General features: G+C 44.3%; 3 protein-coding genes across 5 annotated transcripts; all 3 read right to left on the bottom strand.

Moving 5' to 3' along the window:
• Positions 1 to 2,876: 2,876 nt before the first annotated feature.
• On the bottom strand, positions 2,877 to 3,789 carry LOC143025837 (uncharacterized). The gene is made up of 2 exons (XM_076185850.1): positions 3,371 to 3,789; positions 2,877 to 3,129 (listed from the first exon to the last, which is right to left on the bottom strand). Exons 1-2 carry the CDS (start codon positions 3,772 to 3,774, stop codon positions 2,877 to 2,879), a joined length of 657 nt encoding a protein of 218 aa, XP_076041965.1. The 5' UTR covers positions 3,775 to 3,789.
• A 22-nt stretch (positions 3,790 to 3,811) lies between these two features.
• Positions 3,812 to 5,284, bottom strand: LOC143025270 (uncharacterized). Its single transcript, XM_076184737.1, has 2 exons — positions 5,231 to 5,284; positions 3,812 to 5,094 (listed from the first exon to the last, which is right to left on the bottom strand). The coding sequence occupies exons 1-2, from the start codon at positions 5,234 to 5,236 to the stop codon at positions 4,060 to 4,062; spliced, it is 1,041 nt and encodes a 346-aa protein (XP_076040852.1). The 5' UTR covers positions 5,237 to 5,284; the 3' UTR covers positions 3,812 to 4,059.
• A 2,551-nt stretch (positions 5,285 to 7,835) lies between these two features.
• LOC143025556 (caltrin-like protein 2) lies at positions 7,836 to 21,368 on the bottom strand. 3 transcript variants are annotated; one of them, XM_076185426.1, is made up of 5 exons: positions 21,230 to 21,368; positions 17,944 to 18,016; positions 12,529 to 12,564; positions 10,520 to 10,667; positions 7,836 to 8,389 (listed from the first exon to the last, which is right to left on the bottom strand). In XM_076185426.1, exons 2-5 carry the CDS (start codon positions 17,999 to 18,001, stop codon positions 8,380 to 8,382), a joined length of 252 nt encoding a protein of 83 aa, XP_076041541.1. In that variant the 5' UTR covers positions 18,002 to 18,016; positions 21,230 to 21,368; the 3' UTR covers positions 7,836 to 8,379. The 3 variants fall into 3 exon arrangements, with proteins under 3 accessions (XP_076041541.1, XP_076041539.1, XP_076041540.1); XM_076185424.1 differs by having other exon boundaries at positions 7,836 to 8,395; positions 21,230 to 21,367; XM_076185425.1 differs by having other exon boundaries at positions 7,836 to 8,395; positions 21,064 to 21,306.
• Between the last annotated feature and the right edge of the window lie 468 nt (positions 21,369 to 21,836).

The raw sequence follows: 21,836 nt of genomic DNA, 5'->3' as shown, positions 1-21,836 counted from the left end.
GAGAAACTCCAGCGACCGGCGTAGGGCCCCCGACCGAAGCCAGGGACGCAACAACCTGTGGAGTGCTGAGGGTATCGGCCCGGGCAGGTCACGCGGGAGAAGCAGTATGCTCCTGTCGACCTCCCGTACCAGCCGTCGGCGCCCCAAGCGGCTCAGTGGAAGGGCCGGGGTCGCGAAGTTGTGGCCCCCCCCCCCCCCCCCGCCACCGAAGGAGGGAGGACGTGTGAGAGAAGCACGCTCTTTTGGCGCAGGGGAGCACCCGAAGGACGCTGACTGTGTCCCACTCAATCCCGAGCCAATAAAGTCTGTGTGGGAGCAAGGGCAGACCCGTCCCAGTCCACCCCGAACTCCACGTCCGCCAACACACTCAGAGCCATTGAGATGTCGGCCGATGCACCCTCCCCGGTGGGCAAATGCATCCACTAGCCGTCTAGGAACATGAGTGTGGAGACGCTTGCTTCCGTCCAACGTACGCCTACCACTCTCACTAGTTTCGTGAAGATCCTCGGGGTAAGCGAGAAACCGAAAGGGAGTATGCGAGGCCAAGTTCGTTTCCGAGCGACCTCGTCCGTGGGCGTTAGTCAAGAGGCTTCGTCCTGGGTGAAGACGTTCCCTGAGCGTCTCCCACGAAGACGGGCCTGGACCCTCGGTATGTATCCAACTCACCCCAAGTCTTCCCGCGGGAAGTTCTCGAAGCCCGTGGCGAGCGTCTTCATCCAATAGTGTGCTATGGCAATTTGTGACGTCTCGTCACCCACAAGCGGACTTCTATATGTTTAATACCTAGTGACATCATGTGATTGTACTGTGACGTCACCGGATTGATCATGGCGCCATAGGATCGTCTCGTGACGTCACAGGGACACAAATTGACGTCATAGGACTACATGGTGACGTCAATTTATCACAATGACGTCATCATACCGTGACATCACTGAGTCACAGTGAGCGTTGAAATAAATTTTGACATGGTAAAATTCTGGACCATCATGACTGTAGATTAAATTAAGTTGAATAGGAAAAGTCATGTTCATTTCGACCTAAGTCACAGTGAGCGTCGAAATTAATTTTAACATGGTAAAATTCTCGACCATCATGACTGTAGATTAAATTAAGTTGAATAGGAAAAGTCATGTTCATGTTGACCTGAGTCACAGTGGGCGTTGAATTAGTTTAACATGGTAAAATTCTTGACCATCATGACTACAGATTAGCTTAAGTTGAATAGGAAAAGTCATGGTCATTTCGACCTAAGTCACAGTGAGCGTCGAAATTAATTTTAACATGGTAAAATTCTCGACCATCATGACTGTAGATTAAATTAAGTTGAATAGGAAAAGTCATGTTCATGTTGACCTGAGTCACAGTGGGCGTTGAATTAGTTTAACATGGTAAAATTCTTGACCATCATGACTACAGATTAGCTTAAGTTGAATAGGAAAAGTCATGGTCATTTCGACCTAAGTCACAGTGAGCGTCGAAATTAATTTTAACATGGTAAAATTCTCGACCATCATGACTGTAGATTAAATTAAGTTGAATAGAAAAAGTCATGTTCATGTCGACCTGAGTCACAGTGGGCGTTGAATTAGTTTAACATGGTAAAATTCTTGACCATCATGACTACAGATTAGCTTAAGTTGAATAGGAAAAGTCATGGTCATTTCGACCTAAGTCACAGTGAGCGTCGAAATTAATTTTAACATGGTAAAATTCTCGACCATCATGACTGTAGATTAAATTAAGTTGAATAGGAAAAGTCATGTTCATGTCGACCTGAGTCACAGTGGGCGTTGAATTAGTTTAACATGGTAAAATTCTTGACCATCATGACTACAGATTAGCTTAAGTTGAATAGGAAAAGTCATGGTCATTTCGACCTAAGTCACAGTGAGCGTCGAAATTAATTTTAACATGGTAAAATTCTCGACCATCATGACTGTAGATTAAATTAAGTTGAATAGGAAAAGTCATGTTCATGTCGACCTGAGTCACAGTGGGCGTTGAATTAGTTTAACATGGTAAAATTCTTGACCATCATGACTACAGATTAGCTTAAGTTGAATAGGAAAAGTCATGGTCATTTCGACCTAAGTCACAGTGAGCGTCGAAATTAATTTTAACATGGTAAAATTCTCGACCATCATGACTGTAGATTAGCTCAAGTTGAATAGGAAAAGTCATGTCCATTTCCACCTGAGTCACGGTGAGCGTCGAAATTAATTTCAACATGGTAAAATTCTCGACCATCATGACTGTAGATTAGCTCAAGTTGAATAGGAAAAGTCATGGTCATTTCGACCTGAGTCACAGTGAGCGTTGAAATTAATTTCAACATGGTAAAGTTCTTGACCATCATGACTATAGATTAGCTTAAGTTGAATAGGAGAAGTCATGTCCATTTCGACCTGTTTTTTTTTTTTTTTTTACTTATATCGATATCAATATCAATATATATATATATTCATTTATTTATTTATTTTTTATAAAAATAATATTGTACAATTCACATAGTGCATAAATTCTATGTAGAATATTGTATCTTGCTCAGCGGTTCCTGGGCCTTCCCCTACCCCTCGGTCGCCCTTTGCCCCCCCTTCTTTTGCGAAGAGGGGTGGAGCCGTTCCCATGGCGACACATGGGACAGGGGTGATCGAGTGGTAGAGATACCGTGTCCTGAAGGAAGTTGCTGATGCCCAGCCCCCGAGGTCCTGCACCCGTTCCACAGAGTGGGTGCGGAGAAACGCCAGCGATGCCGCGAGGCCTCTGATGTTGTGGGCGTGGGGGGCATGGCCCGGGTCGGCCTTCCGGTGCCCTGTTGGTGGTGTCAGATAGCCAAGACAGGAAGTCCAGAACTGTGCTAGCGGAGATGGTCACTATCGCGTGTCTCCGAAGGAAGTCCTGGAATCTCCGGTTGGGAGGGTTGTTGGATCTGGATGACGGTCGGGACCACGGGAAAGGGGAGCTGCTCTCACCACGCCCCGGCGAGCTATCTCCGGGGCCGACCGCGCTGCAGACTGACGAGCTGCCAGACGAGCCGCGGTGAAGGCCCTCGCTGCTGGGGGTAGGGCTGATGACGCCATGTTGGCTGTACCCTCTGCCACGGTAGAGAGTGCCGCCAGGGTGTCTCTGCATACAGAAAACACGCGAATCAAATTAGTAGGGCGAGAAGGATCCCGATCCCCGGAGGGTGTAATAAAGTCACATCGCTCAATTGTAGAACGTATAACATATGCGAAGCCGAGGTCGTTTCCGAACGACCTCGTCCTCGGGCGCTAGTCAAGAGGCTCCGTCCTGGGTGAAGACGCTACCCGAGCGTCTCTCGCCAGGACAGGTCTGGACCCTCTATAGATTGAAATATCCCACTCACCTCAATTCTTCCCGCGGGAAGTCCTCAAAGCTCGTGGCGAGCGTCGTCAGCCAGTTCCTCATCATCGCCATTGCCGTGACGGTCGAGATGGTAGAGGCAAGGTCTTGTCTGGTCGAGGCCTCCGTCGTCAGCAACTTAGCCTCCGGTTCACTAAGTTGCTGGGGGAGGGCGGGGTCCCTGCCCGAGTGCCACAAGCAATCGCGCAGGCCCTCCGGCGCGAAGGGTGGTGGCAGGACGACGGGGAATGATGAAGGGATATGCCGTCGAGGAGGAACCGTCTTGGGTTGGTCTTGGGCCCGCTCGAGAGCAGGGATGTCTAAGGCTTTCTCCCCTTTCTCCTGCGGGAACCAGGCGTTTGGGGAGAGTGCTACCGCCGGTGAGTCCCCCGACCTGTCGACAAACATATGCCCATCAGGGTTTAAACGAGGGTTCTCCAGGAGAGCACCTAATGCGTCCAGAGTGTTAGAGGTGGAAATCCTGGAGGGCGTGGAGGCCGGGGCGGAGAGGGGTCGAATCTTATATAGAACCTTAGCCCCCTCCGCGTCGTTGGCCCACTTTAGGATAACGTCATCTCTCCTCCTCCAGCCCTCCAGTAGCGAGTAGTCGGGAGACCAGGCCACTAGCTTGTGATCTTCTCCAAACGAGTACTCCCAGGACCGGGGAAGGTCACACCATGAGAAGGGGTGAACTCAAGAGTCCGTCATGGTAGGAGGATAAGGTAAAGAAGAACTGTAGTGGTCCTCCACCCCGTCCAACCCGACGGACGTCTGATTGGGGGGTTCCTCCTGAGAGGGGCCTTCTAGTCCTATACCTGTCGCCGGCACGGAGGGGCGGAGGGAAGGACCAGGAGGGAGAGTGGGAGGGGGGGCTAGAGCCGTAGGTTCAATAGGAGGTTGCTCTGGAGAGGGGTGCGTTATGATTTGCGCGGTCTGAAAGGCCGGATAATGTGATAGGGCCGATTCAAGGACGGGGCCTATCAGGGACGGAAGGAGGGCAGCCACTTGGGCAGCCAGAGTTCCCTCTCCCCTCGTTTCGTCCCCCGGCTCCCTGCCCTTGTGGGATTTACGGCGAGGAAAAGGAGAGCGAGGAAGGGAGGGTGAGTTGGGGGGAGAGGCTGTGGAGGGTGGGGACAAGCTGAGCGTCCTGGACCTCGGTGAGGCAGACCTCTTTTTCGAGCGAGATTTCCTGCCGGGTTCACGTGAGTGAACTAGGGAGGAAGACGAGTTCGTGGGGGTGCTTGACAAAGCAAGCCGTAAGGGTTTTAAGGACCCTTGATGGTCGGATGTATGGGGCTGCCGAGAGGCCTGAGGACGCTCGGGGACACCATACTCCGTAACATCAGACTCTTTACTTTTACTCCGAGAGGCCCAGGTTGTCCACCAACGGAAGTCTCGGAGACATAGGGAGACGGATGGCGAGGGCGAACGAGGCCCAATTCCACGCCTAACGCCGGATCCGCCCACACCAGGGGGGGGGGGGTCGTCAGCGGATTTCAATTTCCGAGCTCTGCGCCATGCCTCCCGAAGAAGTTCGAGGGCGGCTAGCTTGGAACGGGTTTTGGGAGGAGCAGCACGAATCTCCTCAACCCGCGCTTTGCACACAACGCAGGCTAGGGGGTTAAAGCCAGCTTGTGAGAAACAAGGGGCATGGCGGGAGCAGAGGTCGTGGTGGCCGTCTGACGAGATCCTGGCTGTGCAGCCGGATTCCACACACAAGCGTTTGGTCTGAAAATAGAATAATGATAATCATAGAAGGGGTGTCCCAAAGGTGTCTGGACACAACACCGAAGGGGAAAAACTGCAGGAGAACAGGTAGGGCTCCCTACGAGAACACACGAGCACGAGCAGGAACCAGACTTACCGGCATGAAAAGAAGGTGGGTTGTGGAGTGACCGACTCGTCTGGTTCCGCGATGCTAAGTGACGCGACGTCCGGCTCGAGCTAGCCGGGTAAGAAGGGAGGGAATAGGGAGGGGGAGGTGGGGTCGACAATGCGCATGCCTGCACAGAGCCGGGAATTTTAAATTTCCGATGATTTTGGCGGAAAATTCAAACCACACTCAACCTTCGGGAAATGGCCATATGACCAGGAGTGTGGTATGGGATTATCGCTATAGCTTCGCTGTGCAGGTTTCTTTCAGCCGATAATAGTCCAGTGTGGTAACGCTCCAAAGCGTTGAGTAGAATGTCATCATATGAGGCAAAGGCCTCAAAAATATTTCAGTGAAATCCCCTCGCTACAACGACGTTGTAGAAAAAGGCAGAAAGACGGAAAAATTCAGTGAGAAGAAACCTGAAATGAGTCTGAGAAAAAAATAGAAATTAACTGAATCATAATAAAAGAAAAATGATGTATATATTTTTCCGCCTCTTGGCATGTTTTCGTGTGAAGTGTCTGTGTTTCCTTGAGAAACAAGTTTATTCTGTGTGTACCAATGAATATTAAGTTGAACTATATTCACATTGATCATACACGATTTTTCGTGCATGTAGGTGAGAGAGTGGGGCAGAAGACAATTAGTGTGTGCGGCAACGCGAGGTCTGGGTGTTGTGTCGAATTAGGTGTTCGTGTTTGGCGTGCAGTCGTCCTAGACATCTCGAGTGTAGTTTATGCGTTGGATTAGGTGTGCGTGTTCGGCGTACAGTCTTCCTAGATGTCTCGTGTGAAGTTTGTGCTTGTGTTGGGTGTTGTGAGTACCGGAAATGCAGCAACACCCATTATTTAGTCTATGCATCGTCATTAGGAGAGCTCACTTCCAACACAATGACGTCATCATTCAAGCAAATGACATAGTCTAATTGAAGGCCTTCTCCCCTTCTTCTCTTCCTTCTCCTCCCCTTCCTTCTCCTCCTCCCTTACCTTCTTCTCCCCTTCCTGTTCCTCCTCTCCCTCCTCTCCCCCTCCTCTTCTGACCCTACGCTACCAGGAAAATCTCTGGAACATCCTTCTTGTTACCTCTATTATTGAACAACGAATTTTTCATCCTTTTTATCTCTGTATTTGAACAGGTGGTGTCTGGCTTACTTGAATTTTGTGTGCGAGTGACTTGGTCAGTAATATAATATGTATAAACTCTTCAAACCAAAGACTGGAACCTACAAGCCTTACTGACTTAAATACATAGGGTATCAGAAGAAAAAAAAAATGAAGTAACACGAGTTCATTGAGCTGGTTAAAATTGACTGTTTGTTGTCTGAATAATGGTGTAGGTTAAAGTGTATAATGAAAAGGTTAACCTAGATGTGTTTAATCGCTGTTCAAACCCTCCGGTGCCTAGGAGCGGCCAAAACAAGTTACACGGCACAACCAAAGTGAAATCAAGTACTCGTCCGTAAAATTGTGGACATATTGATATTCACCTGCTAGATAAAAATAGACGTGGACACACTTAACAGGTTCACAAGTTCCTCGTAACTGTTTATCATCTCAGGCTCACCCCTTGCCATTTGTTCTTTGTAATCTATACTTGTCTATTCCTTTTGATGTGTTAGAAGGAAAATATGCAGCCAGCCAGAAGTTTTTGTTTGTAGGATTGCCATGAGGATGGTGGTGGTCGTCGGGACTTCAATCCCCATTGAAGTCTCGTAGTCGTCAAAATTGCCCAGTTTTATTTTTGAGTAATTGTGTATTGTAACTGTTATTTCACTAATATTCATACCATTTGAGTATTATATATACAATGCATGTATGTATCTTTTTTGGTGCCATAGGCATCCATCTCCAGCAGCATCCTACTCACTATCTACATCATCCTATCCCCAGCACCCTACGATGTATCTACACACATACATATACACACATAAGTTACTAAATAGCACTCCATAATCCACTAAGGTTGCCCTGAAATCAATTCAGCATAAAAATCACTCCCAGGACGACTAGAGTGATACTAACGTGCCTAAGATCAGGTCTCCACCCAGCAGCCAGAATCTGTTGTAGTTAAGACTCAAGTCCAATTGTGTTCCCGGTCTTAGGTACATGGTTAAGTTGGTGTACTTTAGTTAACTTTTCGTATGGGTAGTGTTAAGGAAGTGGTTTGTAGAGTTTGTGTTCAAGGGCTTTTTCCTAGCAGTTATTTTCTCCAGATCACAGCACGGAATCGTCCTTTCAGTAACGGTTTCTTATGTTGTGCTGTTGCCTCTTCTTGCAGAATGTTCAACCTTCTATATGAATATGCTTTGTGTAAGAGCAACCACTGGGAAAGAAACTAAACCAAGCAGAGCGCTTTCGCATATTACAATTATCAAAGTAATAATTGATCAATTGACAAGCTGTGGCAAACCTTCGCATTCCATATGCATGTTTATCATTCTTGAAATGAAAACGACTGTCCCGTGTGGGCAATTTGTTCTTTTGTCACAAACATTCCAGGGAATGTGGTGCTTTTCAGCCTTTGATAGAGGTTTAGAGTAAACTTGAATGGCCGGGAAGCGAGGAATTCGGAGGATCCTTCAGATACACCACCGTTAGGAAAACTATGTATGGTTTTATTCTATACTCTAGTTTTGTACACCAAATAACATGTCGACCTTGTTGTTACTATGGGAGTGTAACAAAGACGATAACATATTTTTACAGTAACCAGAATTAAAGTAAAAATGGTACCTGGTACAAGCAGAGATACCCAAAATAAAAAGAAATACTACAAGTAACCAACAGTGTTAAACAAATATCAAATATCCAGTTATGAAAAAATATTAACAGTTTTCTAATTCTGAACGAGCATTATGACAGGTTTCAGTGGTGATACACACATTTTCTTCAGTTCACTGCAAAACTCAATCTTGGATCTTGTATTCACAGAAGACCTCGTTCACAAGAACTATGTTTACAGGCATTTGTTTATGGACAACCATAGAATGACAAAAAGGGGTTGCTTGTGCCGATGTTGAATGAGCCAGATTCATTTCTACGTTTGTCGTTGCTGACTTTGTTAACGTCAATATTCTTTGCATGAATGGACGATGGTGGGTCGACCTTCATGCCAGCTATAAATCCAGACTAGCAAGTTCAATCAAGCCTGAACCTGAAGATAAAATTGTGAAATAAGTCATTACAGAATCAATAAACGAGCGAGTAAAGCTTTAATTGATAAATCTCTCCTCTCGAGTGCCAGAAAGCATACAAGATGAACACTCGACGATTATTTTAACAAAACTCTGAAAACCAACGTGAAGCCATCCCATAGACTAGTCAGCCATGATAAACTTCAGTTTAATGATCATCACAATTATTTAGAATTTGTGAAGTCGTCCCATAAACAAGCATGTCAAAGATTAATTCAATGGCCACAATGGTTATTCAGAATCAATATCTATCTATACAGAAAGAGCTTTTCCTCCTTTACAAAGGAAATAGCCAAGTCAAAAGGCAACCACCCACTCCCACCCATTCCAATCCTATCCACCACTCTTTCCTCCCTCTCACTTAGCTTCCATGGACGACAGGTCATCCATGAATCCCACCCACTGCCCTGGGTCAGAAGCAACACAGCAAGACACAGCACATCCACAGCAAGAACGCTCCATTATGCACTCTCCGTCCCATTATGCAGAAAGAAAGAAGACTGGGAAAAATCCCTTCGGGATGCGTCAAAATATTATTCATGCGTAATCACTACCAACCCACCATCCCCCACACCCTCCCTTCTTTCCTTACATCACAGTATCATCCATACGTAGCCATTCTCCAGTCGCCCCTTACTCCTGCCTTCTCCCTTCCTTGCTCAACAGACATTACCCTCTTGCTCGAAGTACCTTTCACCCCATCCATCCATCTCATTCTCGGTCGTCCCTTCAAGTTCACTCCACCCACCTCTGCCTTCCACACCTCTTTTACTAATATTTCTTCACTCATTATTTCCACGTGTCCAAACCATCCCAATACTCTTTCATCAGCTCCATCTGCCATCTCCTTCTCTTCCCCTCACCTTGTTTCTCACTCTGTCCAACCTTGTAACCCTTACCATACTTCTCAGGCATTTCATCTCAAGCACATCTAAAATTTTCCTCTGCCTCTTAAATCCCATGTCTCTACCACATACAGCCACGTATGACCCAAAATACTTAAAGCTATGAACTTCCTCCAGCCTCTCTCCTTTAAGACTTACTTCCAACTCACTACCAGCCTCTCCCCTCGTACATCTCATCACCTATCAATTATGTTTACCTTCAATTTTCTCCTATCGCATACCCTCACAAACTCAGCCACTAACTCCCTTCTCTGACCTTGCCACAAACGCAGTGTCGCCAGCAAACAACAACTGGTTCACCTCCCATTTTTTCCATTTTCTTTAACCATCTCAAGTCTCCTGCTCTTGTCCTTCTCCCGTACCACCCCACCCATGTATACATTGAACAGCCATGGCAACATGACATCCTTGTCGCATTCCCACCTTTATTTCAAACCACTCACTCTTTTCATTTTCAAATCTAATTGACTCTTCTATTATCGTAAAAACTCCTGACTACCCTTAACAGCTTTCCCTCAATCCCATACATATACAAAACCTTCCACAGTGCTTTTATGTCTGCCCTGTCATGAGCAGTTTCCAAATCCATAAAGGCCCAGAATACATCATTGATTTTTGCTAAAGGTTTATCACATATCTGCTTTACCACGAAAATCTGATCCATGAAACCACAACTTTGCTAAACCCACACTGTTCTTCATGAATTACTCCCTCTGTTCTTCTTCTAATCCTCTAAATTAAAACCTTCCCAACTACACACACCAAACTGAACCCTCAAAGTACTCCAGCTATATTTGCCCCCTTTCCTTTGTAAAACGGAACTATGCAGGTACTCCAGTCCTCCGGCACTACCCTCCCTTAGACACACATGAAACAACCTCACTAGCCAGTCTACTAATCTTCAGACATTCCGCATGACACCCATCTAACCTAGGTGCCTTACTTGCTCTCATTATTTTCTAAACTACTTGCACTTTATCTTTTCTAATTTCTCCTCCGTTTTCCTCATTCACCGCCGTCACTTTCTTAGCACCTCCCACTGCTACCGCCGATCAATCCCTATCCTTTTCCACATTGAACACATCTATAATGTTTTGTCCATCTTTCCCTTACCGCCTCCTCTTTTGATAAGAATCTGTTCACCTGCGCCTTTTACCTTTTCGTCTCTTCTTGACTCACCTTCCCTTCCCGGGACGCATGCATATTGAACCACATCCATAAGGGCAACATTTCAGATTCCTAGGACATTGGGCGTCTGAGAAGCAGTTTTCTGGCGTAACTACGCATGGAGTGATGATTCCAGTAGTATCAGGGCATGACCTTGATGCTGAAAAGAAATGTGGAAATAACTTTTAGGACCAGCGAAAGTAAGCCAACTAGAAAAATTACAAATATATTACAAACATATATATATATATATATATATATATATATATATATATATATATATATATATATATATATATATATATATATATATGTTTAAAAAACATTTCAGACAAATGAGAAAGTAATGGGTGGGAAAGGGCAAACGAAGATGTGTTGGGAATATAGTTTATTGCCCTAACGTTTCGACCAACTTGGTCTTCTTCTGAAGAAGACCAAGTTGGTCGAAACGTTAGGGCAATAAACTCTATTCCCAACACATCTTCATTTGCCCTTCCCCACCCATTTCTCTCTCTCTCTCTCTCTCTCTCTCTCTCTCTCTCTCTCTCTCTCTCTCTCTCTCTCTCTCTCTCTCTCTCTCTCTCTCTCTCACACACACACACACACACACACACACACACACACACACACACACACACACACACACACACACACACACACACACACACACACACACACACACACACACACACACACACACACATATATATATATATATATATATATATATATATATATATATATATATATATATATATATTGGCGTAGTTGTTCAACCAAGTGAGTTTTGCAGTTTTACATTGTCCACTACAGTATATGAAGAAGAAAGTCGTCACCTTTGCCCTATGTGGTTGGACTGTTTGTTCAGGTAACCGACTAATGGGAATCGGAGAGGGGGCGGGACTCGAAACCACAACTAAGCAAATGGGCCACGAACGCAAACCAAATGGGGTTGGAGTGATTTGTTTCCCGATAGTAAAACAATATAAAGGGATGTGGGACGGACTAGATTCCTTGCGTGGCGAGTTCCCATTTTCCTTTCATTTTTGCTGTCGTCAACCTATTTCACCCATCTCCGTGATCCCGACCCCTCGTTCGGTGATGAAGAAGACGCTTCTCTCTGCAATTGTTTTCAACTTATGGAACATCTAAAATCAGTGACTAGAAAGAAAAGCCCCTATGTACATATTCCCTTTAAAATTTAGATCATAGATTTAACAGGAGGATCCGTCCTAAAGTCTGCGCCCGTTCAGGGTGTGGAATACGTCGTGCCAAATTAACCTTAGTACATGCGCCTCTCATATTTCCCATCTATGCTCCATATATATTTTTTCATGTTGTGTATATAGTGAAGGAAACAGTATAATACAATAAGCACCACTTTTTAGGATTGTAACACTGATTACCCACCCGATTCCACCTGACCTGGCAACATGGGGAAAAAGCTCTGACGTGTGTCATAGAATTGATTCATATCGTTATAATCCTAAAAACTGATACTCATTGTACTATACAGTTTCCTGTACTGTATACAGAATATTAAAAAAATCAAATAAAATAGTGCATACAGTTGATGGGAAATATGAGAGAGAAGTATGTACTAAGGTCGATTTGGCAGAATGGCTGGTAGTAAATCACGACACATGTCACATCCTTGGAGCGCACAGACTACAGCTTAAAGCGACTACGAGATGTTTTGGGAGAAATCACCAAAGAACCATCTACCACGGGCGGTCAGCCCACGGCTTACCATCCATGTGAATTAACTCCGATAAATTCCCAGGCAGAGTGGCGCGCCATACTCACTGTTCCCAGGTAAATATAACTCATCTAAAGCAAATATGTCCCACATGCTGCTTCTAAAGGTTAGAGCTTTTGTCATGGTAAGACATAGATTTAATATAACCTCATGTGAAATATGTCAAATAATAACAGGAAATGTAAATAGAAATACAGCCGATGAATATGGATGGATGTAGTTTTCAAAAATACTCGCCGTCTGTACCGGCAATAATACTCACGTCGTCCCTTCCAGTTTCTCGCTGCACTCTCTGAAACTAAAATAGCAAGAATATTGTTTGAAAATAATCATTAACCGTTATTTCAATACGTTACTCTATGAATCAGGATTCACTACATACAGATAAATGTACATATACACATACAAAGATAAACATATTGTACAGAGGAAGGGAACAACGGACACTTGCTTCAAACACAACCAACTCTTGACAGGAAACTACAATACAGAGCGAAACTTTCCTCACAATACCACACAATACCACAACACTGCAACAATCACCTACTCTCATCTACGCCCTCAAACAATAGTGATAATTTACCCAGTCTTGAACAATAAACATTTACTAAAAAGAGACAAGCTTATAAGAAATACAAGTGATTGGGTGCACTTAATGACTATCATAGTTATGTAATAATACAGAGATTTAAAAAAGACACTAAAAAACCAAAACGACAATACAAAATGAATATCGCTGATAAATCTAAAGAGAATCCCAAAGAATTCTATAGTTATATTAGAGATTAAAAAAAGGTTATTAGGAATCACATTGGTCCACTATTATCTACTGACGGTCAACTTGAATATTCAAATGAAGGAATGTATGATATTTCAAACAACGATTTTAGCTCAGTACTCGTAAACGAAACACCTCAAAGCGAATTCCAAAATAAAACATATGAAAAATCTAAGGTGAACTTACTAAGGTAAATATAACAAAAGAAAAAATTAAAAGGTGTATAGAGACACTCAAAGTTAATAAAACACTAGGGTCTAATGGTTGGCATCCAAGAATCTTAAAGGAAATGAATAATGATATTCTTGTTCCATTAGAAATTATTTTCAAGAAATCCATCATATCCGGAAATGTCCCAAGAGAATGAAAGTTAGCTAACGTTACTCCCATATTCAAAAAAGGTGACAAAAAGAAACCAAATAACTACAGGCCTATAAGGTTGACTTCAATCGTAGAAAAAATTATGGAAACTAACATCAGAGTTGCTAAATGTGAAGGAGGATAGGGAAGGAAAGGTAGCTGCAGTAGGAAGTGCTAAGAAAATGACACTGATGAGTGAAGAAAATGGAGGAGAAATAAGGAAAGATGAAGTGAAGGCAGTTGTTAAGATCATGAGAGCAGGTAAGGCACCTATTCTGGATGGATGTCATGCAGAATGTCTGAAAAAGGAGGTACAGTGATGGTGGACTGGCTGGTGATGTTATTTAATCTTTGTTTTAAGAGAGGGTAGAGTGCCGGAGGACTGGAGGAGTGCCTGTATAGTTCTACTTTACAAAGGAAAAGGGGACATGTGTGAGTGTAGTAGTTTCAGAGGGAAGGCTTATGGGAGGGCCTTGATTGAGAGGATTAGGAGAGAAACAGAGTGAGTAATTGGTGAGGAACAGTGTGGGTTTAGGACAGGTAGAGGTTGAGTAGATCAAATTTTTGTGGCAAGACAGATATGTGAGAAAGCTATAGGAAAAGTTAAGGATGTTTTTTTGGGCTTTTGTGGATTTGGAAGGTGCTTATGATAGGGTGGACGGGAGGGCACTGTAGGAGGTGTTGCAGATGTACGGGATAGGAGGAAAGATTTTAGGAGCTGTCAAGAGTTTTTACAAGAGTAGTAGAGCGTGTGTCAGGATTAGAAATGGAGAGAGTGGGTGGTTTGAGGTAAAGGTGGGACTTCGTCAGGGATGTGTTATGTCACCCTGGCTGTTCAATTTGTACATGGATGGGGTAGTACGAGAGGTAAATGCAAGGGTGGTGGGTCAGGGATTGGAGATAGTTAAAGAAAATGGAGAAAAGTGGGAAATAAGCCAGCTGTTGTTTACGGACGACACTGCGCTTGTAGCAGGATCAGAGGAGGGATTGAGGAAGTTAGTGACAGAGTTTGGGAAAATGTCTAAAAGAAGGAAATTGAAAATGATTGTGGGTAAAAGTAAAGTGATGAGATGTACAAGGGGTGAAAGTGGCAGCAGACTGGAAGTTAGTATTAAGGGAGAGCGACTGGAGGAAGTGAATAGTTTTAGATACTTGGGTGTGAATGTGGCAGAAAAGGGAGGAGTGGAGGTGGAGGTAGAATGTAGATTGAGAGAAGCGAGTAAATGCCTTGGGGGATTAAAAAGTGTAATGAAAAATAGACATTTGGGAATGGATGCTAAGGGGTTATATGAATGAGTGATTGTGCCAACAGCACTGTATGGGGCAGAAACATGGAACATAAGAAAGGAAGAGAGGAGTTTGAATATGTTTTGAGATGAGGTATCTGAGAAGTATGATAAGGGTTACTAGTCTAGATAGAGTGAGAAATGAGGAGGTGAGGAGGAGAACTGGGGTGGAAAGGGAGTTGGGAGATTGGGTTGATGAAAGAGTATTAGGATGGTTTGGACACATGGAAAGAATGAGAGAAGAAAGACTAGTAAAAGATGTGTGGAAGGCAGATGTGGAAGGAGTGAACATGAGGGGGCGACCTAGGATGAGATGGACGGATGGGGTAAAAGGGGCTTTGGGGAAGAGGGGAATGTCTGTTGAGGAAGGACGGGAGAGGACAGAAGACAGGAGTGAATGGAGAATTATTGTATATGGATGATGTTGTGATGCATGAGATGGGTTGGGTGGGGGGGGGAGAGGGAGTATGTGTGAGAAAAAAATGACACAGCCCGAAGGGATTTCTCTCCGTCTTCTCCTTTTCTGCATGGGGGGACGGAGAGGGGGGGTCGCCGATTTGATGAAGCAGCCTTGCTGTGGATGTGCTGTGTCTTGCGACACTGCTTGTGACCCAGGGCAGTGGACAAGGTGCAGGGATGACCCGTCATCCAAGAGGTGCTAAGATAAGAGGGAGGGAAGAGGGTGGACGGGAGTGGAGTGTGATAGGGATGGAATGGGTGGGAGTGGTTTCTATGCCTTTGTTTTTTTGCTACCTCCCTTGTAAGGGAGAAAAATGCCTTTGATATATGTATGTATGTATGTATGTATCAGAGATGCTATGGAACATCATTTAGAAAGTAACTGTTTGATAAATGATAGCCAGTATGGATTCAGACGGAAACATTCTTGCGTGACTAACTTACTCGAATTCTACAACACAGTCATCTAGAATTATGACAAAAGAAACAATATAGATCTAATATATCTAGACTTTGCAAAAGCTTTGGATACCGTCCCCCACGAAACACTACTTACTAAATTAGCTTCACACGGAATAAGTGGTAGCCTATTAAGTTGGACTAGTAATTGGTTAAACGATCAAAAACAAAGAGTTGTTTTAAGTGGAAAAAAAATTCTAGATTGAAAAATGTAACGGGTGGAGTTTCTCAGGGTTCCGTTCTTGGTCCACTTCTATTTATAGTATATATAAATGGTCTAGACCACGGACTAAAATCTATTGTTTCCAAATTTGCTGATGATATAAAACTGTGCAGTGTGGAATGACAAATAATCACTTAAATCAATTAGATGTTCAAGAAGATTTAGATAAATTGCAGCAATTGTCTGAAAACGGGCTAATGAAATTTAACACAAGTAAATGCAAGGTAATGCACATAGGTAAAAATAACAGTAAGTACGATTCCAAATATAAAAAATAAATCATACGAAAATCGACTAAAACACATGAATCTGTTTTCCCTAAAAAAGCGTAGACTTAGAGGTAACTTGATACAGGTCTTTAAAATTCTAAAGGGAATTGGCAACATCAAAAGTGACCAAATTTTTACATTGAATGAGAATCAGACAAGAAACAATGGTCTCAAACTGTCCGGAAATAGATTCAATTTGGAAGTAGGTAGAAACAACTTTGCCAACCGTGTAGTTAACGAATGGAATAAACTTCCTGCACAGGTAGTGCAATGTAGTTCAGTTCGAAGCTTTAAGAATCATTTAGATAAATACCTAAGTAAGATGCTGTAATGATTATAATTTATCTTATATTATTTGTTTTTGTTTTGTTATCATTTGTCTGTCTGATTTTCATTTATTATTAGTTATATGTCAATTTATTATTATTTACTATTTACCTGTTTGTTTATTATTTAACTATACTTATGCATTTATTTATGTATTTTATTTGTTATTTACACTATCATTGTTTTTATTTATTATTTTATTATTAATATGATTCTTTTTTCGCATTCGACCTAGATATGGATCAAAAGGTCTCCTGTCGGCATAATCCGCCTCCGTACTCCTTTGATAACAAGTTATTTGGAAATTCGTTAACAAAAGTGGATAGTGAAAAAGCTCTCTGCGTAATTATCAGTAACGATCTTAAATCATCCAAGCAGTGTATTTCAGCCTCTGAGAAAGCAAATAAGATTCTGGGACTGATTGCGCGATCTTTTGATTTCAAAAGTCCATCACTCATTAACAAGCTATATAAATCGTTAGTTCGTCCACATTTGGAATATGCTGTTTCCGTATGGTCACCGAATCTCATTAAAGACATTGACAGACGGGAAAAAGTACAACGGCGAGCCACAAAACTGATTCTAAATATCAAAAATAAAACATACGAAAATCGACTAAAACATATGAATCTATTTAAAATTCTAAAGGGAATTGACAACATCAAAAGTGACACAATTTTCACACTGAATGAGAATCAGACAAGAAATAATCGTCTCAAACTGTCCGGAAATAGATTCAATTTGGAAGTAGGTAGAAACAACTTTGCCAACCGTGTAGTTAACGAATGGAATAAACTTCCTGCACAGGCAGTGCAATGTAGTTCAGTTCGAAGCTTTAAGAATAATTTAGATAAACATCTAAGCAAGATGCTGTAATGATTATAATTTATTTCATATCATTTGTTTTTGTTTTGTTATCATTTGTCTGTTTTGATTTTCATTTATTATTGGTGTCAATTTATTATTGTTTGCTATTTGCCTGTTTGTTTATTATTAACTATACCTATGCATTTATTTATGTATTTTATTTGTTATTTACATTATTATATTTTTTATTTTTTATTTTTCTATTATTATGATTTTTTTCGCATCCGACCTAGATATGGACCAAAAGGTCTCCTGTCGGCGTGCTCCGCCTTTGTAATACTTTGTAATCAGTACGAATTCCTCCCTCCTGATCGAGATTGGCGTCACAGCCGATAGACCATTACGAGAAGAGCCGAAGATCGGCGAAGGAAAAGTTCGTCTGCTACCGAAATTTTGATAGGACTTTTTATCACACTGCGTAATAATTTGGACTCATTTTTGCATTATTTGATCAAAAAGTGACTAAGCCATACATCTAGCAGATATTCTCCACCTCTTTGAAAATCTTCTCAGTTGACCTTTAAGTATCGATACGGATCCTATGGGAAAGCCGTGAGGACCGCGTATTTCTCTTCAAAACAGCTGCGGAATCTAGAATCCATTCACTTGGTTCCAAGGTTCCCAAGTAAATACACTTGACTGAACTTACGTGTGAGGGCAAGGAGGCAGATGAGCAGTTGAAGCATATTCCACGCACTGACCCGCATCTTGGGTGAGGTAACCTATAGAGAAGGACATCTTATTACTATCCACGATGCGCGCGCACACACGCACGCACACATGCACACGCACACTTTAACAATCCACTCACTGTCAATAGTCAAAGGCCAGAGCGGACCTTACGAAGGGTGTAAGGTCTTAAGTAAACACAATATAATCCAACATTTGTTCCCTACACCTAAAATAGAAATAAAAAAACGAGTTAGTAGATATTAACATTCCATAATCAATTAACGAGTACCAAAATGTCAGATACCAAGTAACCATGGTGACAACAACAAATCAAAAGGCACCACACGACAACAAGAATTAAGATACCGTCTGGGAAAAGTTTATTCTTGATCAGCGGAAGAAAACCTTTCTAACCCAAGATGAATTGAGATTGGTTTCCGCCAAGTCGTCTGGAGTATCTACTGTATATGCTTTAAAAGCCCGGCGGGGCGTGAGTAGCTGTAGTTGGCTTCTAGTGGCTATTTAGCGTTCAACGAAGTAATTGGGGGAAACCTAACGACGGCTCAGCACTTCGGTCGTTTGATAGGCTTTAGAAAATACCTTGAGTAAGCAACGAGGTGGTTAAGGAATTCGATGGAAGACGGGGTGGCGCGTAAACAAACACACACACACACACGCACGCACGCACCCACAAACACGCACGCACACGCGCACACCCACCCACACACACGCGCAAACACACACACGCGCACACGCGCACACACACACACACACACACACACACACACACACACACACACACACACACACACACACGCACACGCACGCACACGTGCGCACACGCGCACACGCAAGCACACGAGCGCACACGCGCACACTCACACACACACGCGCGCACACGCGCAGACACACACACACGCGCGCGCGCCCACACACACACACACACACACACACACACACACACACACACACACACACACACACACACACACACACACACACACACACACACACACATACGCACACACACACACACACGCACGCGCGCGCACACACATACACACACACACACATACGAACACACACACACACACATACGAGCACACACACACACACACACACACACACACACACACACACACGCACGCACACGCGCACACGCACGCACACGAACGCACACGCGCACACGCACACACACACGCGCGCACACACGTGCACACACACACACACACACACACACACACACACACAAGTTAGATGAGAAAGTGGTGTGTGCAAAAACAATACATGAATTTAAAAATAGTTTAGATAAAATGAGATACGAAGACGGGACCTCACGAGCATAGCTCCCCTTCCCGTAAAATACAACTAGGTAAATACAACTAGGTAAATACACACACCGGACGGGCTTAGTGACGTTGACCGACTGCTGTTGTTGTGTATCGCCCAGTCAAACTCCCCGCCTGATAATGTCCTCGAATCCGGCCGCTTAATAAGGCTAGAAGAAGGACTGCGCGGGTCCGCTCCCGTCTCACACGGTTTCCGGGGGTGGGGTGCCCACTTCCTTCGGCCGACGTGCACCCCCCCCACCACCACCACCGCCACCACCACCACCACCACGCGCGCGCTCACGTACACACACACACACACACACGCACACACACACACACACACACACACACACACACACACACACACACACACACACACACACACACACACACACACACACACACACACACACACACACACACACACACACACACACACACACACACACACACACAACTAGGTGGCGCAGTTGGTAGAGTTCCAGGCTGCCACTACGGCAGTCCGGGTTCGAATCCCGTCCAGCGCTGAAATAGTTTCAGTATCACTGCGCTGCGGGTCGTTACTCCAACTCTCATGGGCGGGGAGTTGAGTATGTGTGCGCGTGTAAGGTCACAGCATTACCCATAGATCGGTCATATATGAGCTCTGAGCTCTCTTTCGAGAGGGAAATAGCTGTCGATCACGAGTCCAACACGTGATCCAAGACCATGATGAATCGCACATTCATGTTCGGACCTCACCCAGGGCTAAACAAATCAGCATCGTTTCACTGTGAGCCGGTAATCCAACCAACCCTTGTGGGTAACAAGGTGTGTGTGTGTGTGTGTGTGTGTGTGTGTGTGTGTGTGTGTGTGTGTGTGTGTGTGTGTGTGTGTGTGTGTGTGTGTGTGTGTGTGTGTGTGTGTGTGTGTGTGTGTGTGTGTGTGTGTGTGTGTGTGTGTGTGTGTGTGTGTGTGTGTGTGTGTGTGTGTGTGTGTGTGTGTGTGTGTGTTGGACTTACGTGTTGGACTAGTGATCGACAGCTATTTCCCTATCGGTGGAGATCTCAGAGCTCGTATGACCGATCTATGGGTAATGCTTTGACCTTTCATGCACACATACCCCTAACTCCCAGCCCACGAGAGTTGGAGTAACGACTCGAATCGCAGCGATACTGAAGTTATTTTCAGCCCTGGGCGGGATTCGAACCCGGACCGCCGTAGTGACAGTCTGGGACTCTACCAACCGAGCCACCGAGTCGTGTGTGTGTGTGTGTGTGTGTGTGTGTGTGTGTGTGTGTGTGTGTGTGTGTGTGTGTGTGTGTGTGTGTGTGTGTGTGTATTCACTTGGTCTTTGGATCACGTGTTGGACTCGTGATCGACAGCTATTTCCCTCCTGGAAGAGAGCTTAGAGCTCGTAGGTCCGATCTATGGGTAATGCTATGACCTTGCACACACACAGAGTAACGACCCGAAGCGTGTGTGTGTGTGTGTGTGTGTGTGTGTGTGTGTGTGTGTGTGTGTGTGTGTGTGTGTGTGTGTGTGTGTGTGTGTGTGTGTGTGTGTGTGTGTGTGTGTGTGTGTGTGTGTGTGCGCGCGTGCGTACGTGTGTATGTGCATCCGAGCGTGCATAAGCGCGCGCGCGCTTGTGTATGTGTATAAAATCACAGCATTACTCATACATCGGGCCATATATGAGCTGTTAGCTCTCATTTGGCAGGGTAATCGTTGTCTATGACGAGTCCAACACACGATTCAAGACTTTGGTGAATTAGAGTGAGACTCACAAGAGAAGACTAGCGTTGTAGATCTTTCCAGCTGTCTTCTGTAAACAAGGATAACTTCTGTCTCGAATTTCACTGTCTGGAAGCCTGCAGTCTCACTGACGGTTAACGACGCTCCTCGGAATCCCTCCAGAGACCTCTCTGGAAAGGAACTCCAAAGTCTTCTTACCTGGTGACACAACTGCACAGGCGAGCGACGACAAAGCTTTTGTTCAAGATGATGGTGGCGTGTGGACTAGCCGCCCCGCCTTTAAATTCCAAGGGGCTTCCCCCTCCTTCTCCACCGGTTCCCTCCTGCCCACAGAACGCGCCCTTCAAAATGTCCTTCGGAAACTGCGCATGACATGTCGGTCTTGTTTTTTGGCTCCTGGGAGCCGATTATACCTCAGGTAAGTAGTCATTTTCCGTGTGAAGAGGTCTCAACAGTATGAGGCTTTGTTCAGGGCGTGGACCACGCCTCAGCTACGAGTAATAACGTCGTTTTAGAAAAATACTAGACCACCCGTGACCCGTTGGGTCAAATCAAATCTTAAATGGCTCCTCTTTTTAAAGCAGGTTACTATTAACTTAAGACTTACCAGTTGTGTGCGGTTCTCGTGCTCTCTCGAAGGAAAGTAAACTGGATACAGGCGTTCTCAAGAAATCAAATAAGGAGAGCCTCTTTTATTATGCTTATATTATGTCACGTCTCGTCATCCCACTCCTAATCCCAATCCCACTCCCACTCATTATCATTATCATTCAGGGAGTCCCATGGGACTTGAGCGAGTAGCAAC

This window comes from Oratosquilla oratoria, chromosome 5 (genome assembly GCF_046742065.1).
Source record: "Oratosquilla oratoria isolate Oo_2021 chromosome 5, ASM4674206v1, whole genome shotgun sequence".
NCBI classification, from domain to species: domain Eukaryota; kingdom Metazoa; phylum Arthropoda; class Malacostraca; order Stomatopoda; family Squillidae; genus Oratosquilla; species Oratosquilla oratoria.
The sequence above is the reverse complement of the archived record's forward strand: the minus strand, read 5'-3'. Positions and strand labels throughout refer to the sequence as shown.